We start from the raw sequence: 20624 nt of genomic DNA on the forward strand, positions 1-20624 counted from the left end.
AGATAGGGATTAGGAAAGAGGGGGTTTTGAAATATAAAGGTGGATAAGTCTCCAGGTCCTGATGAGATTTTCACCAGGACTTTAAGGGAAGTCAGGGAGGAAATGGCTTAGGCTCTGACAGTGATTTTTCAATGATCACTGGAGGAGGGTCTGGTTGTGTTGCAAACACAGTTCCACTGCTTAAAAAGGGCTCCAGGTGTAGGCCCAGCAATTATTGGCCATTGGTGGTGGGTAAACTAATGGAAAGTATTCTTAGGGATAATATGCATGTATCTAGAGGGGCAGGGATTGATCAGGGATACCCAACATGGGTTTCTGAGGGGAAGGTCATGTTTGACTAATCTTGTTGAATTTTTGGAGGAAGTGACTAGAAAGGTTGATGAAGGTTGAGCAGTGGATGTGGTCTATTTGGATTTCAGTGAGGCTTTCGATAAGGTTCCAAATGAAAAGTTGGTGAGGAAGGTTCAGACACTATAGATTAATGTTGAGAAAGTCAGATAGGTTCAACAGTGGCTTGAAGATAGGCACCAGAGAATCAAGGTGGACAACTGTCTGTCAGGATGGAGGCCAGTGACGAGTGGTGTGCCTCAGGGATCGGTGTTGGGTCCCTTGTTGTTCATCATTTACATTAATGATTTGGATGATGAGGTGGTAAATTGGGTGAGTAAATATGCAGATGATACAAAAATTGGGGGAGTTGTGGATAGTGAGGAGGGTTTTCATGGACTACAGAAGGATTTGGACTCTTTGGAAAGGTGGGCTGAAAGGTGGCAGATGGAGTTTAATGAAGGTAAGTGTGAAATGCTTCATTTTGGGAAGAATAACCAAAATAGGACTTATGCAGTGAAGGGGAGGGGATTGAGGAATGCAGAGGAACAGAGGAATCTTGGAATAATGGTTCAGCGTTCCTTGAAGGTAGATTCTCATGTAGATAGGGTGGTGAAGAAGGCTTTTGGAATGCTGGCCTTTATAAATCATAGCATAGAATATAGGAGCTGAGAGGTGCTGTTGAGACTGTTCAAGGCATTGGTGAGGCCAAGTTGGAATATTGTGTGCAGTTCTGGTGCAGAGTAGATTTACTAAAATGAATACGGAGAAAGATTGAGTAGACTGGGTTTTTATTCATTGGAGTGTAGAAGGTTGAGGGGGGATTTTATAGAGGTATATAAAATTATGATGGGAATAGATAGAGTAGATGTGAATAGGCTCTTCCCCTTGAAGGTAGGTGAGATTGGAACGAGCAGTTACGAGTTAATGGTTGGGGGAAAACTTTCGGAGTAATATAAGAGGAAGTTTCTTCACTCAGAGAGTGGTGGCTGAGTGGTTGCAGCAGGGTCAATTTTGTCATTTAAGAGAAGGTTGGATTAGTGCATGGATGTGAGGGGGTTGGAGGGTTATGGGCAGAGAGCAGGCAGGTGGGACTAGAGGAGTTTACTTGAGTCAGTGCAGACTAGAGAGGCTGAGATGGCCTGTTTCCATACTGTAATTGTTATCTGGTTATAATTTCTACTTCTGTTGTAACTCCCTGACTTGCTGCTCTCCTATTCTCTTTGCTTTCATTTTGATTTCTCTCCCCCTGCCAAGCTAATTTAAACCCTCCCCAATGACTCTAGCAAACCCCCCTGCCAGCATATTGGTCCCTTTCCAGTTGAGGTGCAGCCCATCCTTTTCATAGAGGTCTGACCTTCCCCAGAAGTGATCCCAATGATCCAGGAATCTGAATCCCTGCCCCCTACACCAACTTTTTAGCCACGCCTTTCTCTGCCATAACTTCCTATTTGTACCCTGTCTAGTGCATGGCACAGGCAGCAATCCAGAGATTACCACCCTCGAGGTCCTGTCTTTTAACTTTCTACCTAGCTCCCTGTATTCTCTCTAGAGGTCCTCATCTCTACATCTATCCATGTCATTGGTCCCCACGTGGACCACGACATCCAGCTGCTCTCCCACCCCTTCCAGAATGCTGCTGAGATGATTTGAGACATCCCTTACCCTGGCACCTGGGAGGCAACATACCATCTGGGAGTCTGTTAGGTCTGCTTTGTTCATGAATGAGTGAGACAAACACCAGACTGAGTCGAAATCAGGGTTCTTTGTTCTTTATTACCGGATTGTAACACTTGCAACTAACCATGTTAGTCGGAGAATGCATTCTGCCGTTATCAGCAAAATGGTGATTTTTTATACCCTTGGATACGTGCTTAGAACATCATCATATCATTACTTGTCCAATGACTAAAACTGTTGCTATCCTTTCCCTGCTAGCTTCCTGCCTCTCAATCCATCAATGTCTCTCTTATCTTGTAAGTACAAGGATGCATTCACATCTTGTTACAGCCCTGTACAGGGTAACTCCTTACACATTCCCATCTCATGATGTTTTACCTTACAGAGTCTCTATGCATTCCAGCTAACCAACGAGTCCCCTATTACTGCTCCTTTCCTCTTCTCAGCCCTATTCTTCTGAGCTGAGGAGTCAATCTCTGGGCCAGAGACTTAAATCTATTCATGTCTTGATTTATGAATTCGTCCGCATTTGTATTTTTCAATATCTTAAATTTTTCTTTCATTCTACTAAAAGTAATACATCTCCTGCCTTCAAAACAATCTTTAATTTTCATAATACCATAATTTTGCCAGATTTTTAAAAATTTATTTTCCATAGAAAATGGAATGTCTATTTTAGAATGAAGGTGTTCTTCCAGACATGCCTGCAACAATCTTTAAAGGGTGTTAATGTTGCTCAGGCCACCACAGAAGCAAACCTTCCTTCCATCGAAAGTCGCCGGCAAATTAAAGGAACTCATCCATCCCTGGTCATACTCACTCCCCTCTTCAGTCAGGCAGAAGAAACAAGAGTTTGAAAACAAGCCTCCCATATCCAAGGAGTTTCTTCCCTCAGAATCAGAAAGTATCCTCATTTAAACATGTCACAAAATTTGTTGTTTTGCAGCAGCTTCTCATTTGTATAAAAACCAACTTAATGAAATAGAAAAGAAATAGTGCAAAAACAGTCAAGGTGAAGCAGTCTCCACGGTTCATCTTTCATTCAGGAATCGAATGACGGAGGGGAAGAAGCTGTCCTTGTGCCGTTGAATGCTCGTCTTTAGGCTCCTGTACCTTTTTCCACACGGTAGGAGAGTGAAGAGGGCGTGTCCTGAGTGGTGGGGGGTCCTTGAGGTTAGAGGTCTCTTTCTTAAGACACTGCCTGATGTAGGTGTCCTCATTGGAGTGAAGGCTGGAGCTGTGATATCACAGCCCAAGTTAACAACCCTCTGGAGTTTTTTCTTCTCCTTCACGTTTGCACCTCCCTACCAGCCAGTGATGCAGCCAGCCAGAATGGTCTCCATGGTACACACGTGTCTTCAGTGAATCTCCTTAAACACCTCACAAAGTATAGCTGCTGGTGAGCCTTCTTCAAGATTGCTGTGACAGATTATATAGTATAAAGGAGATCAATTGGGGCAGGTTTTTTTATTGTAGGTCACATACAAACACTTCAAAACAGATCTCATTTAAAATGCCGGAGCTCTGCTCAAACCAGAGGGTGTGCCTTTGCAAAAACTTTGAAGGATGCCTAGAGAGACTTCACAAGTAGGTGTTAATTGGACCTTAATTGGATTGATTTGGAAAGCAACAGATGAACAAACTCAGAAGATTAGGTCTGGTGTCACAATCATCGCATGCAGAGCTGCAGAGCAAGAGAAAAGAGGAACTGATGGTTATTTTAAGCCATTAAAACTGACTGAGGTTAAGCATTGGATGAGGAAAATACAAATACAGGGGATTAGAGTGAAAATATAATGTGTGGGAAAATTTGTTGAGAAAGACTAAGAAAATTTTCCAGAGAATAGATCTTTTGAGTTGCAATTGGAATTGGAGAAATTGAGGGTGGAAGAAGAAAGAGAAAAAGGAGTAGAAGAGAGAAAAAGAAAGGGTGTTAGAGGCTGAAAAACAGAGGAAATTTGGGTTTGAGGTAGCTGAAAGGGACAGTTTCAATTAGAGAAATTTAAAATAGAGATGGAGAGAAGTAAGATAATTGAGGCCTTAACTCCTGGGGAGAGGTTTTTGGCTAGAAGAGAGGTAAATCTAGTGCCTCCTTTTGATGAGGGAGATATAGATATATATTTTCAATCTTTTGAAAAGGTCACTGAGAGCTCAAGATGGTCAAAAGAGAAGTGTCCTCTAATGCTTCAGAGTGTATGGAAGGGAAAAGCACAAATTGCATCCTCTAGCTTGATTGCAGAGCAAGTGGCAAATTATGATACTGCTAAACAAGCAGTATTGAAAACGTATGAGTTGGTTCCGGAAGCAGATGGACAAAAACTTAGGAGTTTGGTGAAAACATGGAATCAATCTTATATGGATTTTGCTCTGAGGAAATCTTTATGTTTTGACATTGGTGCACCTCAAAAGGAATAAATAATAATTTTGACAGTTTGAGAGAATTGATATTACTGAAGGAAATTAAAAGGTGTGTCCCAAAGGAGATTAAATTGTACGTGGATGAGAGAGACGTGGGGACGTGGCAACTGGCAGCTAGATTAGCGGACGAATTTGCCCTAATTCTCAAAGGTAAATCTCAGAATAATAGGCATTTTCAGAGAGTTAATGTGGAACAGATTAATAAGCCTGTTCAGAAGGTTAATGTGGAGCAGACTAGTAAGCCTGAAATTAAGTCTGGAGAGAATGTTAAGAGAAAAGATGAAAGTAAAGTGGGAAAGGACAGAACTTCTGCATTTGTATGTCATTTTTGTAAGAAAACTGGTCAAGTGATTGTGAATTGTCTAGTGTTGAAAAGGTAATGAGAAAAGGCGGTTTTACCAGAAACATGTATCCAAACAGTGGAATATAAGGAGAGCAGATGTTCCAAGACATCATGGATGTTTTCAAACATTTTGTGTCAAAGATCTTCAGTAAAGGAGGGAGAACCATAGGTTCCAGTTAAAATTCTTAGAGATACTGGGGCTGCTGAGTCATTGTTATTGGGAAGTGTTTTAACTGTGGATCAAAGGACTGACACAGGGGAGACGACTTTGATTAAAGGTGGAGGTGAGGTAGGGTCAATATCGCTTCACAATATTGTGCTAAATCCAGAATTAGTTAAAGGACCTGTTGTAGTAGGAATAATTCCAAAGTTAACCATGCAGGGTGTCTCGTTTTTATTGGGGAATGATTTGGCAGAGGATAAAGCTGGGTCAGTTTTAAGATTGACAAATCGGCTGGTATGAATGTGGTTAGAGAGGATAGTGACATATATCGGGGGTCTGATAAGAGCTGAAGAAGATCCAGTTGATAGAGATTTACCCAGTACTTCTGAAGTACTTTTGAAAGAACAGGGTCATTGTGAGAGTGAGGATTTCTTTTGTCAAGGAAAGAGTTAATTCAGCAAAAGAAAATAGATGCAGATCTCCTTAGCTTAAGGGAGAAAGGAGTAACTGAACAGGAGAGTTTTAAAAAAAGGCTTGTCCTTTAAAGTGTTGATGAGAAAATGGAGATCTCTTGATATTCCTGCTAATGAAGAGTGGAAAGTGATTCATCAGGTTGTTCCTAGAAATTACCAGAAGGAAATATTAGATCTGGCCCATAGTACACCTTTGAGTGGTCACCTTGGTGCAAAGAAAACCATGAATAAGATTTTGAAACAATTTTTCTGGCCTGGTTTGAGGAAGGATGTTGTAAATTGGTGCTGGACATGTCACTTTTGTCAGGTTGTGGGGAAACCAAACCAGGGTCCAACAGTGGCTCCATTGCAACGTATTTCTGTTGTTGGGTGTTGGAATCTAGGGGTTAAAACATTATGAAAGAAATGATTAATTAATAAGTTTATATTTACTGCATGGTTCAGGGAAAAAGAGGAATGTGATTAAGTGGCAATCACAGCATGGAGCAAAGTTGGCTGAGCAAAATGGTCTGCTCCCAAATACAGGGAGAGGAAATGCATAAAACGATTTAGGAGGAATGCTCAAACTGAAGGAGGTGGTGAGTAGCACAGGAGACACAGGCCAGACCAGAACAAAGAATGGCCTGCAAGAAACAAAGGGAATGGAAAACCAGTCTAGGAGGAAGATTAAGGCATGAGGAGGTGTTAAAGAGAACAGCAGAAATTGGCCAGACAGGGACAGAATGGTGATTAGAAATATCTGGGGATGAATTAATTTCTGATCCAATCAACAGGATAGTCTGGCTTGGAGGATTAAGATGGGAGTGCGACAACCCAGATATCTGCAAAACAGGAGATGACTTGTGATAACCCTTATGCAAAAAGATCTAGCAAAGGAAGAAAACTTTTGTTCTGTATGATAATGAAATCTAGCAAAGGAAGCCAACTTTTGTTCTGTATGATAAGGTTGACCTATATAAACTGAACCAACTGGACAATAGGGGTCAGTCTTGGGGAATAGCTCACTGTGCAGGTGACCTATGAACTAACGACTGACCCAGAGCTCTGTTAAGTTTTATTCTTGTGCTGTGTAATAAATTGACTGTTGAACCGAATACCTTCTCCTATCACTTCATTCAAAGAACACGCTGGACTCAGACTACACATAGACTAAATTAAGAGTAAGGTAAAGCCAGAGTCCGACAATTTGGTGACCCCAACGTGATAAAGATGGAGAAGTGACGGAAGAAAAAGATACGAAACACCGGTCGATTGTGGTGTGGTGATAACAACAAGTGACCATTCTACAAAGGGAGGTAAGCAGACGCCTGTTTAAACGAAGATCTGCTATTGGCAAAGATAAAATTGTGTGTTGTCACTACTCTGCAAAAGCCCTCGTTAAAGCCAAAGAATAAAACAAAACGGGGTTGGAGTCCCCCTAGTAGAACGGGGTTGGCGTCCCCTGTAGAAAAAAGGGGGTTGGAGTCCCCCTAGTAGAACGGGGTTGGAGTCCTCCTAGTAGAACGTGGTTGGAGTCCCCTCGTAGCGATCTCGAGAGATATTAGACACTTGGCCAATTAGAATAAGGTGCATTGTGATAGTTATTTGTTTCTATAGTGTGTAATAAGTATTCGATTAAGGATCGTGTACCATAGTAGGGTATAATCAGTATCTGTATAAGGTGTATTGTTTTATAGTTATTTGTTTATATAATGTATAAGTATCTGTTTAGGAATCGTCTAGTGTATCATAATAGTTTATAATAAGTATTTGTTTAAGGATCGTGTGTAGTGTGCCGCTGGTGTTTATAATAACGTGGGAAGGGTCGAAGTAGATTGCAGGGTGGCAAAATCCTACCGGGGGGAGACCCAGTGAAGTACGAAGTCTAAAGGGTTAAAAATCGGAACAGAGATGGAAGGAGTAAATAGGGATGTAGGGCAAGAGCTCGGGGAAGACAGAGAAGTTCCCCCATCTGTAAACCGACAGTGGGAAAAAACAAGGAATCAATTACTGGGAGGATTACCGAAGGGAGAGGAGGTACAGGCTATGGCAGGGTACGAACAGATATGGAAAGAGCTGCAGAGTCAGGGGAAGGTACCACGAGGGTTTGAAAAAATCTGGCTGGTACTGTACTTAGGAGAAGCAGAGAGGGAAGCAGCCAAGGAGGTACAGGAACATGAGGCATAGGGACAAGGATCTATATGGAATAGAAGAAGGCTTAAACAACAGAAAGAAGTGAAGGAACAGAGAAGGGCAGATTTACACAATATGACATTGGCTTGCATGGCTGTGGAAGCGAACCTTCAACATGATATTAAAAAGGGATCCCATAACACTAAGGAGAATACGGGGGAGGTGAAGCCGTCAGCCCCGTTATATCCAGAGTTACCGGAGACATTGCCACCGCCTTATCCTATTCCCCAAATGCCAGCGATGCAGATAAATGAGGGAATAGTGAATGTCACTGAATTAGCAGGTCACGAACTCCAGGAGGCGAAGGAGAGACTTAAGAGAGTTATGCAGGAAAGGGTGGAGGAAATGAAGGAGTTAACAAAGGAAATACAGAATGATGTATGTAAAGTGAGGGAAACTAGTATGCAACTGGAAAAAACAAATGAGAGAGAGCAAGAACAGACACTTGAGAATGCCTTCTCGGTAGGAATGTCAGAGGATCACTCACCCCCACTCCTCACAATCGACAAAAGGAGTCAGAGGATGAGGAGATCTCGACCTTTTGGAGTCAGTGTAAGGAGAGTTGGACGGATAAAGCAGGAGTACACCCAGCCACAGATCCCTTGCAGACTACACTCTTTAGGGCTGCAGTAACGAGTGGACTGCCAGCTGTAGTTAGGGAAGCGTTAGAGAATAACCCTGATATTCCTGGCTGCTCGAGTGAGCAATGGGAAAAACATTTGACCCATCACATGAAGCGTTACAGGGCTAAGCAAAAGGAGGACAAACATACTATGGAGTCGGCACAAGTGCAACTCCTTAAGCTTCAATTGGAAGAGGCTAGAAAAAAAGCAAACGAGGCAAAAAAGATTTCCTCAAAGGGTGCGAACCAGATGATTCAGCAGCCACCGCAGCCACCACAAGGGAATAATATGAGTTGGCACCCGGCCCCATATTTGGCACCGGGTCCCACCTATGTGGGCAGTACGGGAGGTCCAATGGGGGGGATTCGAGTAAGAGGGAGAGGTCGGGGTGCTCCACGAATGCAGCCAGCCGTATGTTTTGTATGCGGTCAGCCTGGACACTGGAAGAGAGACTGCCCCCTGGCTTGGGATCCTCGGGACATTGGGGGAAGGGGATATGGACCACCACAAAATGAGCATTGGGTCCAGCCCCAGAGATTGTCAGTGCCACCCCCGGTACATCAGGCACCCCATGCGGCTTTAGCTCCAAAGGGACAATTCCCTTTGCTGACAGAGGAGGAGCAATATTGCCCACAGTGACGGAGCCCGAGCACCCACGAGCAGGCTAGGTTGGCAGACCCTTTCCTGCAGATTAAAGTAATGGACATGGAAGTATCCTTTTTAGTGGATACGGGAGCCAGATTTTCAACACTCACTGGCACTGAGTTTCAAGATAGAAACTCTTGCATCCAGCTGATAGGGTTCTCGGGTACACCAGAAAATCTGCCGTTTTCTACACCATTAGTCACTTCTGTGGCGGGACAGACTTTTACACATCAATACATTTTGTCAGCCAGGTGCCCTACCAATCTCTTGGGCAGAGACCTGTTGGTCAAGTGCGGAGCATCGATCCTTTGTGGACCCAGCGGAATAGAGGTCACCTTTCCAAATGGATATTCTATGAACTGTTCAGTAACTACACTTCATTCCGGTTCTCAGATGTTGTTGGCGGCAGCTGGAGGTTCCGCGTCTGAGGGACAATGGGCTGACATTTACTGGGGGCTGTTGCAACCAGAGGACCCACAGAAGGGAGGGCTGCTAAAGCTTTATAATCAATGGAAGCCGTGGATCCAGACGTTACACCCGTATAACATAACATAACATAACAATTACAGCACGGAAACAGGCCATTAGGCCCTTCTAGTCCGCACCGAACCAAACACCCCTTTCTAATCCCACCTCCCTGCACAATGCCCATAACCCTCCATCTTCCTCTCATCCATATACCTGTCCAACCTTTTCTTAAATAATACAATTGACTCCGCCGCCACTATTTCTCCCGGAAGATCATTCCACACAGCTACCACTCTCTGAGTAAAGAAGTTCCCCCTCATGTTACCTCTAAACCTCTGCCCCTTAATTCTTAACTCATGTCCTCTTGTTTTAAACTTTCCTCCTCTTAACGGAAATAGTCTATCCACATCCATTCTGTCTATCCCTTTCATAATCTTAAATACTTCTATCAAATCCCCTCTCAACCTTCTACGCTCCAAAGAATAAAGACCCAATCTGTCCAATCTCTCCCTATACTCTATGCTTAAACCCAGGTAACATTCTGGTAAACCTTCTCTGCACTCTCTCCACTCTGTTTATATCCTTCCTATAATTAAGCGACCAGAACTGCACAGAGAACTCCAAATTAGGCCGCACCAACGTCTTATACATTTTCAACATCACCTCCCAACTCCTATATTCCATGCAATGATTGATAAAGGCCAGCATACTAAAAGCCTTCTTCACCACCCTATTCACGTGAGTTTCTACCTTCAGGGAACGATGTACCGTTACTCCTAAATCTTTCTGCTCTTCTGTATTCCTCAATGCTCTCCCATTTACCACGTATGTCCTGTTCTGATTCTTCTTACCAAAATGAAGCACCTCACACTTATCAGCATTAAATTCCATCTGCCATTTTTCAGCCCACTTTTCTAAGCAGCCCAAATCCCTCTGGAATCCTTGAAAACCTTCTTCATTATCCACTATTCCACCTATCTTAGTATCGTCTGCATATTTACTAATCCAATTCCTCCCTCGGATCCCCCCCATATGACCCTCTTTTTTGATAGGGATGGGGATGAAATGTATCAGCATGTCTTTTATGAAGAGGTAGGGGGCATGCTATGGGAAATTAATTCGGACTACATAGTGGTAGGAAAGGAGGGAGTTGCCGCTACGGTGGCACTGACATCTGAACAGCTGGAATGGTATGAGATGGCAGGTGGGGCCATTCCTTATGTCACCCTTGCAATTGGCACTACTCACCAGGCAAAAGATTTGGGACCGATGTGTCGGAACTTGATGTCCCTTAGTGACTGGTCTGACACCCAAATACCGACAGTGCAGTTCTCCTCATCTGGTCAGGCATACAGGATTTTGTCCCCGACATGTGATCGAGTCCTCCTTGAGCATAGACAGATTGAACGCTTTCATGGTAGAGAGAAGATGAATCACCCCGACTCGGCCCCTATGCTAGATTCTCTCCCTGAGAACCTGTGGTCAGTGGGATCAGCAGATGTGGGTTTTTGTCAGCAGGTTGATCCCATAACCTTCGTACTGTCAGATTACACCCCAATTTGGCAGATGCAGTATCCCCACAAACCTGAAGCTGAGGAAGGTTTGGCAGATACCATTGATGGCCTTATGTATTCAGGGGTGTTGGAACATTCGTGTTCTAGTTGGAATACATCCATCTTACCTGTTCCTAAACAAGACTCGGGCAAATATCGGATGGCCCATGACTTAAGGCGCATCAATGGTATTGTGAGAACACCCACAGTTTCAGTACCAAACCCATATATTGCCATGACTGCTTTAACCCCTAACCACAAGTGGTTCTCTTGCATAGATTTAGCGGATGCTTTCTTTTGCTTGCCGCTGGCAGAACCATTAAGAGGTGTGTTTTCGTTCACGTATAGAGGTAGAAAGTTGCGGTATACTAGGCTTCCGCAGGGCTTTATCTTATCCCCAGGGATTTTCAATCAGGTGTTGAAAGAACAGCTGGGGGGGATGGCACTGCCAGGTGGGGTAGTTCTGATTCAGTATGTAGATGACATCCTATTAGCAGCACCTGATCACACTTCCTGTTTGGAGGCCACCTGTCTCCTGCTAGTGCAGCTGTTCAAGGCAGGCTTTAAAGTCTCTCGCTCAAAGCTGCAATGCTGCAGGCAGGTGGTCACCTTTTTAGGGAGAATGGTCTCAGCGAAAGGCACAGGGATTTCCCCTGCACATCGAACAGCGATACTACATCATCCAAAACCAAAGACAGTAAAAGAGATGCTTTCGTTTTTGGGTTTGTCAGGTTATAGTAGGCAGTTTATCCCATCGTATGGTGAGTTGACACCTCCACTGCGAACTTTGGTGAATGAGCAGGGGATGAAGAATCTGGGAGCTACACTGGATTGGACTGCACAGGCTGAGATGAGTTTTATTCTATTGAAGCAAGCTCTTACAACAGCTATAGATTTGGCGATTCCAAATTATAAACTACCTTTCTTTTTGGATGTTTCTGAAAAAGCACACACAATTGATGGTGTTCTTTTTCAGAAAAAAGGGGGAGGAAGATGTGTGCTCATGTATGTGAGTATCACACTAGACCCGACGGAAGACAGACACCCACCATGTACGAGACATGCAGCGGGAGTAGCAAAGATTCTACAAAAGGTGGCACACATCGTAATGGGACATGGCCTGACAGTATTAACAACACATAGCATTGTAGCATTTGTGAGCTCGACAGCATTTACAATGACTTTGCTAAGGCAGACGAGACTAGAAAAGATCCTGAATGCTCCATATGTTACGTTTACCCATGAAGGCATTAACATGGCAGACAATATGGGAGAGGGAGAACCACACTGTTGTGAGAAGAGGGTAGTGAAGGATATTAAAATAAGACCTGACTTACAGGCTACACCCTTAAGAGAACCAGATGAAACCTTGTTTACAGAAGGGTGCTGTTACAGACACACCACAGATGGATTGAAAGCTGCCTAAGCAGTGGTATGAAAAACTACAGGAGGATTTGAAGAAATCATTACAGGGACAGTGAGAGGAAAGGAGTCAGCACAACTCACAGAACTACAGGGAATGATAGCAGCATTAGAATGGGCAGAAGGGAAGGAGGTGAATATATATACAGACTCGGCATATGTGGTAGGGACAATACAGGTTGAACTTAGTCAATGGATTAGAAGTGGGTTTTTAACAGCAGCAATGACCCCAATTAAACACGAGAAGGATGTTAGGAAACTGGCTGAGGCCCTCCTGAAACCAAGGGCATTAGCAGTTCTTAAATGTAAAGGACATGATAGAACAGATACGATGGTGGCTCAGGGAAATCAGGAAGCGGACATGGCCGCTAAAAGGGCAGCAGGATACGGCCCTCAGTTTATTATGATACAGACAGACAGAACAGCACATGACTTATTACCACCGTGTAGGGTAGAAGTAATAGTACAGGAACAAGCAAAGGCATCACCTCAGGAAAGGATGGTATGGGAGGAAAGGGGGGAAACCAAGGATCAAGGACTATGGAGATCAATAGACGGGAGGCCAGTTTTACTATCTGGGCTCATGAAACCCCTCCTCGAGGAGGCGCATGGGCTAACACACTGTGGAAAGAAGCAGATGATAAGGTACTTGATACATTGGTGGCACCCCTTCCTGCCGGCGATGGTGGAGAACCATATTAGAGAGTGTGAGGTATGTATAACTAAATGTCAAGGCGACTGTAAAACCACATGAAGGACAGTTCCCGCTACCTAAGTTACCAGGGCAGGAAATCGTACTTGATTATATGGACATGATTGAGAGGGTAAGTGGCTATCGATACCTCTTAGTAGCAGTAGATGTGTTCACAGGGTGGCCGGAGGCAATCCCTGCCAAAAGGGAAGATGCAAGGATGGTATGTAAATTCCTGATCAACCAGTATATTCCGAGACACGGATTTCCTAGAAAAATTAGGTCCGATAATGGAAGTCATTTTAAGAATAATGATCTACAGGAGGTAGAAGCAATGTTGGGACTGAAACATGCCTTTGGAATGGTGTACCATCCACAATCCCAAGGGAAAGTGGAGAGGATGAACCAAACAATAAAAGGTAAGATCGGGAAAGTACAGGCACGGACCAAACTAAATTGGGTGGATGCGTTGCCCCTGGCATTAATGTCAATAAGGAGTTCGGTAAGTTCTGTGACAGGATTTACTCCATATGAACTACAAACAGGGCACCAGTTTCCAGGACCGGGAGCCGGAATTCAGACTACGAAGAATGAGGTAAGCTCAATGGGATACAAACTTTATTATGATAAACTAACGGCTCTGGTGTCAGATTTTTCACAACAGGTCACAAGTCCCAACAGAGAAGGGGAAACACCAATACCTTCAGTCGCGGAGTGGGTTCTGCTAAAGGTCATCAAAAGAAAGTGGTCGGAGCCCAGGTGGACAGGACCCTACAGAGCGGTGGAGAGAACGTCCCACGCAGTTCGACTACAGGGAAAAAGCGAGACGTGGTATCATTGGAGTCTGAACAGCAACGGACCCACCGACACGGACACTGGAACAGATTCGAACGGAGATGACTGGGACTCTGTGAAGAAACCACGGACTAAGAACACTTAACGTCCCTTTTTAAAGAGACTATTGGACTACAGTGACTGTGTATCAGTGGTTGACGGTATAATCCATTTATTGGCATCAAAACAATGAAGGGAGCTGGGATGAATACTATGCGGGGACTATGGGTGATGTTGTTCCTAGCCCTTGAAGCATCTGGAGAAGGAAACAACTGTACAAAGGGTTTGTGGTCAGCCTGGGAGGCCCATAACGAACTGAAACAGTACTTTGCGGATTGGACTGACGTTTCTGAACACTGTGTTGGGGCCCCCACTGGACTGAAGTGTGTTCATAATGGCCAAGTTTGTGAGGTTAAGTTTAACAAAGGGTCGGAGATGCCGGTCCTTGCAAAAACTCCAGAGGTCTTGGTCCCATAAGTTAACTGGTGGTTGGTCTCATTTTCATGAGACCAAAAGGGGGACTGTTGGAATCTAGGGGTTAAAACAGTATGAAAGAAATGATTAATTAATAAGTTTATATTTACTGCATGGTTCAAGGAAAAAGAGGAATGTGATTAAGTGGCAATCACAGCATGGAGCAAAGTTGGCTGAGCAAAATGGTCTGCTCCCAAATACAGGGAGAGGAAATGCATAAAACGATTTAGGAGGAATGCTCAAACTGAAGGAGGTGGTGAGTAGCACAGGAGACACAGGCCAGACCAGAACAAAGAATGGCCTGCAAGAAACAAAGGGAATGGAAAACCAGTCTAGGAGGAAGATTAAGGCATGAGGAGGTGTTAAAGAGAACAGCAGAAATTGGCCAGACAAGGACAGAATGGTGATTAAAAATATCTGGGGATGAATTAATTTCTGATCCAATCAACAGGATAGTCTGGCTTGGAGGATTAAGATGGGAGTGCGACAACCCAGATATCTGCAAAACAGGAGATGACTTGTGATAACCCTTATGCAAAAAGATCTAGCAAAGGAAGACAACTTTTGTTTTGTATGATAATGAAATCTAGCAAAGGAAGCCAACTTTTGTTCTGTATGATAAGGTTGATCTATATAACCTGAGCCAACTGGACAATAGGGGTCAGTCTTGGGGAGTAGCTCACTGTGCAGGTGACCTATGAACTAACGACTGACCCAGAGCTCTGTTAAGTTTTATTCTTGTGCTGTGTAATAAATTGACTGTTGAACCGAATACCTTCTCCTATCACTTCATTCAAAGAACACGCTGGACTCAGACTACACATAGACTAAATGAAGAGTAAGGTAAAGCCAGAGTCCGACATGGGGAACCTTTCACTAGGGTTATTGTGGATTGTGTAGGTCCCCCGCCGAAAAGTAAGTCTGGGAATCAGTGCTTATTAACAATTATGTGTACAGTGTCGAGATTTCCAGAGGTTACACCATTGAGAAATATTAAAGCCAAAATGGTGGTGAGGTGCTTCATTTCAGTAAAAATAATCAATATAAGACATATGTAATAAAAGGGAGGACATTGGGGAATGCACAAGAATGAAGAGATCTTGGAGTTATGGTGTAGCATTCCTTGAAGGTGGATTCCCATGGTTAAGAAGGCATTTGGTACGCGAGCCTTCATAAATCATAGCATAGCGTATCGGAGCTGGGAAGTGATGCTGTGGCTGTTTAAGACATTGGTGAGGCCAGGTTTGGAGTATTGTGTTCAATTCTGATCTTCAAATTATAGGAAGGATATAGATAAGGTGGAGAGAGTGCAGAGAAGGTTTACAAGGATGTTGCCTGGCTTAAAATACCTAGAGTACAGAGAAAGATTGAAGAGGTTAGGACTTTATTCATTGGAACGTAGACGGTTGAGAGGGGATTTAATAGAGGTGTTTAAAATTATGAAGGGAATAAATAGGCTAGACACAAGTAGACTCTTCCCCCTCCGAGCATGGAAACAAGAGGACACAAGTTGAGGGTAAGGGGGAAAAATTTTAGGAGAAACATTAGAGGATGTTTCTTCACTCAGAGAGTGGGGGCTGAATGGAATAATCTTCCGGAGGAAATAGTTGAGGCAGAATCAATTCTTTCATTTAAGAGGTGGCTGGATAGATACATGGATAAGAGGGGGTTGGAGGGTTATGGGCAGAGAATACGCAGGGGGATCTAGCAGAGTTGTTTGAGTGAACCGGCATGGACTTGTAGGGCCGAGATGACCTGTTTCCATGCCATAAACTGTTATATGGTTATATGGTCATATACAAGTATTTGGATCGCCAACAACTAATTAGGGATGGTCAACATGGCTTTGTGTGTGGTAGGTCATTTATAATCAACCTGATAGCATTTTTGAGGAGGTTAGCAGGAAAGTTGATGACAGAAAGGCTGTAGATATTGTTTTCATGCACTCTAGTAAGGCCTTTGGCAAAGTCCCACATGGGAGGTTGGTCAAGTAGGTTCAGACACTAGATATTCATGGTGAAGTTATGAACTGGATTCGATATTGGCTACACTGGAGAAGTGATGGTGGGTGAATGCTTCTCAGACTGGAGACCTTTGACTGGTGATGGGCCTCAGAGATTGGTGCTGCGACCATTGATGCTTGTCATTTATATCAATGATCTGGGTGATAAGGTGGTAAATTTTATCAATGAATTTGCAGATGACACCAAGAATTGAGTCATTGTGGACAGCAAGGAAGGCTTTCAGAGCTTGCAGAGAGATCTGGACCAGCTGGAAAAATGGGATAAAATATGACAGATGGAATTTAATGCAGACAAGTGTGAGGTGTTGCATTTGGAAGGACAAACCAAAAAAGCACATGCCTTGTAAATGGCCAGGCACTGGGGAGTGCGGTAGAACAGAGGGATCTGAGAATACAGATACATAATTCACTGAAAATGGCGTCACAGGTGGGCAGGGTTGCAAAGAGAGCTTTTGGTATGTTGGCCTTCATAAATCAAAGCATTGAGTACAGCAGTTGGAATGTTATTGTGAAGTTGTACAAGACATTGGTGAGGCCAAATAAGGAGTAGTGTGTGCAGTTGTGATCACCTAGCTACAAGAAAGATATCAATAAGATAGAAAGAGTGCAGAGACGATTTTCTAGGATGTTTCCCAGACTTCAGGAATTGAGTTACAGGGAAAGGTTAAACAGGTGAGGACAATGGTTCTCAACCTTTTTCTTTCCACTCACATACCACTTTAAGTATTCCCTATTGTTACAGGCCCAGAGGACCCCAAAACCCAGCAGCAATAGATATTCACCAAGACAAATGGTTACTTAAACAAAAGTTGCTTTTAATTATTTTTAAGCATGAAAACAGGATCAAACTTTATCTTATTACTATTAACTTATCTAACCTAACAACCCCCTTCTAATTCTAAGTGCACGTGTATGTAATGTGTGTGTAAATTCAGGAAAGTTCTTTGGTTCACTGTCCAATCTCACTGGTTGCAGGCAATTCTTATACTGTGCACAGAATTTAACTTGCAATGTGGGAGTCTAAGCTCGGAGATATATTGAGGTTGGAAAGGGTGCATGAATAACAATAGCGGGTGCGAACATTCTTGCATGTGAATACCCTTCTTCCCCAGCCAGTTAATGATCTGTTAGCTGAGCAGCTTGGCCAGCGCCATTTTAGGGCTGCTGGTCTTGACCTGCTCCAGCTTTCAACCATGCCGGTTCGCTGTGATAAAGGATGTGTTACAGTGTTTACTACCGCGTGTGCTGCGCGATGTGCTGGCTCGATCTCTGCAATGGCGAGCCGCCACACATTTATGAATTTCACCAGGCTTTGGTGCTTGAAAGGTAAATGGTTACCGTTCAGGAAGGTTCTTGTCAGTTTTCAGAGAAAGATTTGTTGTTCCAGGACACAAACTGATTCCTTGTAATCAGCCACATCAGTGTCTTGCCGTAGAAACTTGCCCCATCCGGGTTTTCCAGATGATAACCTCTTTCTTTCAGGTCACCATAGAGTTCCTTTTTGTTTCCCTTATTTCAAGTAAAACATTGGGCAGCCAGTTCTCTCCTCTTGTATGGACCACAAGGGCTTTGAGAGGGCTGAACTAAGAACTCACAACCCATCTTCAAAATGGGGTTTTCCCACAAGCTTGCCAGCTTGTCCCGTTCCAGTCCCAACTGCAGCCGCTGAACTGTAGAACTGCAGAACTTGAATTTTCTCTCTTTTTTTCTCTCTCTCTCTCTCTCTTTCACAATCCCCCAGACTGTTTGACTCTCTCTGCTTGCAAAATCACATGACTCCAAACCTAATCCTCGGAGTTCTTTCATCTGTTGCATTTCAAAACAGCAATCAATTAGTGAAGTCTCTATAAGCATTCCCCAAAGCTTTGTCAAAAGCAATCGGAGCCGGCCTGTCCAGCTTGAGCAGAGCTCCAGTATTTTAAATGAGATCTGGTTTGAAGTGTGTATGTGACCTACATTAAAAAAACTGCCACTATTTATCTCCTCTACAATATAAAATACAACATAATCTGTCACTATGCCATTAGTGCTCTGTGATTAGTAAGGGATTACTTAAAGTGTTCTGTGGGTGGAAAGAAAAAAGTTTGAAAACCCTGTTTTAATCATACCTAATTGACTTGTTATGTGCACGGTTTCATAACTCCAAAGGAAATGGGCCAATGACAATTTTTCTCAAGCAGAATATTTCAGTAACAATTGGGTCTAGAGCAATGGTTCTCAACCTTCCCTTCCCAATCTCAGACCACCTTAAGCTATCCCTTACTGATCACAGAGCACCAATGACATAGGGATTACTTTAAGTGGGATGTGAGTGGAAAGAAAAAGGTTGGGAACCATTGGGTTAGGAGTTTATTCCCTGGAGTGTAGAAGAATGAGGGGTGATTTGATAGAGGTATTTAAAATTATGAGGGGGGACAGACAGAGTAAATGTAGGTAGGCTCTTTCCAGTAACAGAGGTGAGATGCAAACCAGAGGACATGGGTTAAGGGTGAAAGGGGAAAATGTTTAGGGGGAATATCTTCATACAGAGAATGGTGGGAGTGTGGAACGAGCTGCCAGCTGAGGTGGTGAATGCGGGCTCAATTTTAACATTTAAGAAGAATTTGGACAGGTACATGGATGGGAGGGGTATGGAGGGTTATAGACTGGGAGCAGGTCAGTGGGTCTAGGGAGAATTATAGCTCAGCACAGACTATAAGGGCTGAAGGGGTCTGTTTCTGTGCTGTATGGTTCTATGGTGCTAACGTGATGCACTTCGTGCAAATGGAGCTATCAGGGAGATGGCACATCTCACGAGATGAACACTCCATGAACCCAGTTGCCATTTCGACTAATCTACCTTGACAGTGACACAAGGTCAAAGAATAAATAATAATAATAAACTCTCTCCGGCATCTTAACTTACTCTCCACTCCTTGAGCTCACCATTCCAACTCTGGCCCACTCACACTTGCCCTTCTCACCTACTTAAACTGTCCCGCTCTCGGCCACTCTCACCCCAACTCCCACTGGCTGCAAAAGGGAGTTGCCGCGAGAGTACGTAAAAGAATACTTAACTGTAGTTCTTCATTTAAATTTTTAATTTAAACGGTACAGCATTGTGGAAGCCTCTTCGTGTCGGTGGGTCCGTTGCTGTTCAGACTCCATGAAACCCATACTGCCAATTACACCCAATTAACCTACTGATCTCACGTGTTTTGGAGATTGGGAGGAAACTGCAGCATGTGGTGAAAATAGATGCCAGTCAACAAAGGTATGATATTATAGCAGCCAAATTATAGCACCTAAGGCGTGATCCTACACAGTTTCCACTGGAAATCCATTTTATCTCATGCAGTTAATCATTTAATTCACACAGTGAAAACTGAGTGCTACTCCTCACGACAAGGTACTTACGTTTAGCGGAGACACCCAGGGCAACGGCACAAAGCAAAATGCACAGCATTCTCTTCCTTCACTGAGTCCTCAAATATCACTGACCCTTTTTCTGCTTTGTTGGGACTGAGGTTCCTGGCTGTTTCCTGCCTTTGTGGTTAATACAGGCTGTAAAAGGGCTTGAAGAATCTTGCAAGTTCAGATGGTTCAGATGAGGAAGTTTATTTTGACACATTGCGTTTCCGTCATCCACCCCTCATCACTGGAGAGGCAACATGGAATTGCACAACTGCAGCCATAGTTTCAGACATTGGCTGTCCACGGAGCATTCCAAAGGACTATCGATATTCCAAGTCAATGAAAGAATTCTCAAGAATTCTCAGAGAACAAATAAGGAAGGAACTAGTAAGATTTTATCACTTATTGATAATAATTGTTTTTTTTAATTTAATTGTTAAAAATTTAGACATACAGCACAGTAACAGGCTATTTTGGCCATCATTTCTGCGTGCACCTGCCGCACCATAAGGATGTCCACTTACATCAACTCGATTTTGTCCCCCCCAGTCCAGTCCCTCTCCACTTCCCATACTTCAATAACATCCAGTTCCTTGAATTCAACCACCTCATCTTCACCACAGGCATCCAATCACTATACACCACCTTCCCTCCTACCTGAAGTTCCCCTCCACCACTGCCCTCCTCCGGCTGGCAGAACTTGTTCTCACCATCAACAGCTTCTGCTTTCACTCATCCCACTTTCTCCAGGTCAAAGCGGGTAGTCATGGGCCCCGGTTGTTTGTTGGCTACGTGGTGTAATCCATGCTACACAGGCAAGGTTCCTCAGTTCTTCCTTCACTACATCGATGACTACTTTGGAGCTGCCTCATGGACCCATGATGAGCTCATTGACTTTATCAACTCTGATGTCAATTTCCAC

At 43.6% G+C, this 20624-nt stretch overlaps 1 protein-coding gene across 2 annotated transcripts in view; it reads right to left on the bottom strand.

The window, feature by feature from the left end:
- The window catches only part of LOC138765294 (uncharacterized), a 93182-nt gene extending 73337 nt beyond the window's left edge, over window positions 1-19845 (bottom strand). For both annotated transcript variants that reach the window (XM_069942345.1, XM_069942340.1), the window contains exon 1: window positions 19706-19845. In XM_069942345.1, coding sequence (XP_069798446.1) covers window positions 19706-19754 — 49 coding nt within the window. In that variant the 5' untranslated portion in view covers window positions 19755-19845. The remainder of the gene's footprint in view (window positions 1-19705) is intronic.
- Between the last annotated feature and the right edge of the window lie 779 nt (window positions 19846-20624).

The sequence above is a fragment of the Narcine bancroftii genome, chromosome 1 (genome assembly GCF_036971445.1).
Source record: "Narcine bancroftii isolate sNarBan1 chromosome 1, sNarBan1.hap1, whole genome shotgun sequence".
Taxonomy (NCBI): Eukaryota; Metazoa; Chordata; class Chondrichthyes; order Torpediniformes; family Narcinidae; genus Narcine; species Narcine bancroftii.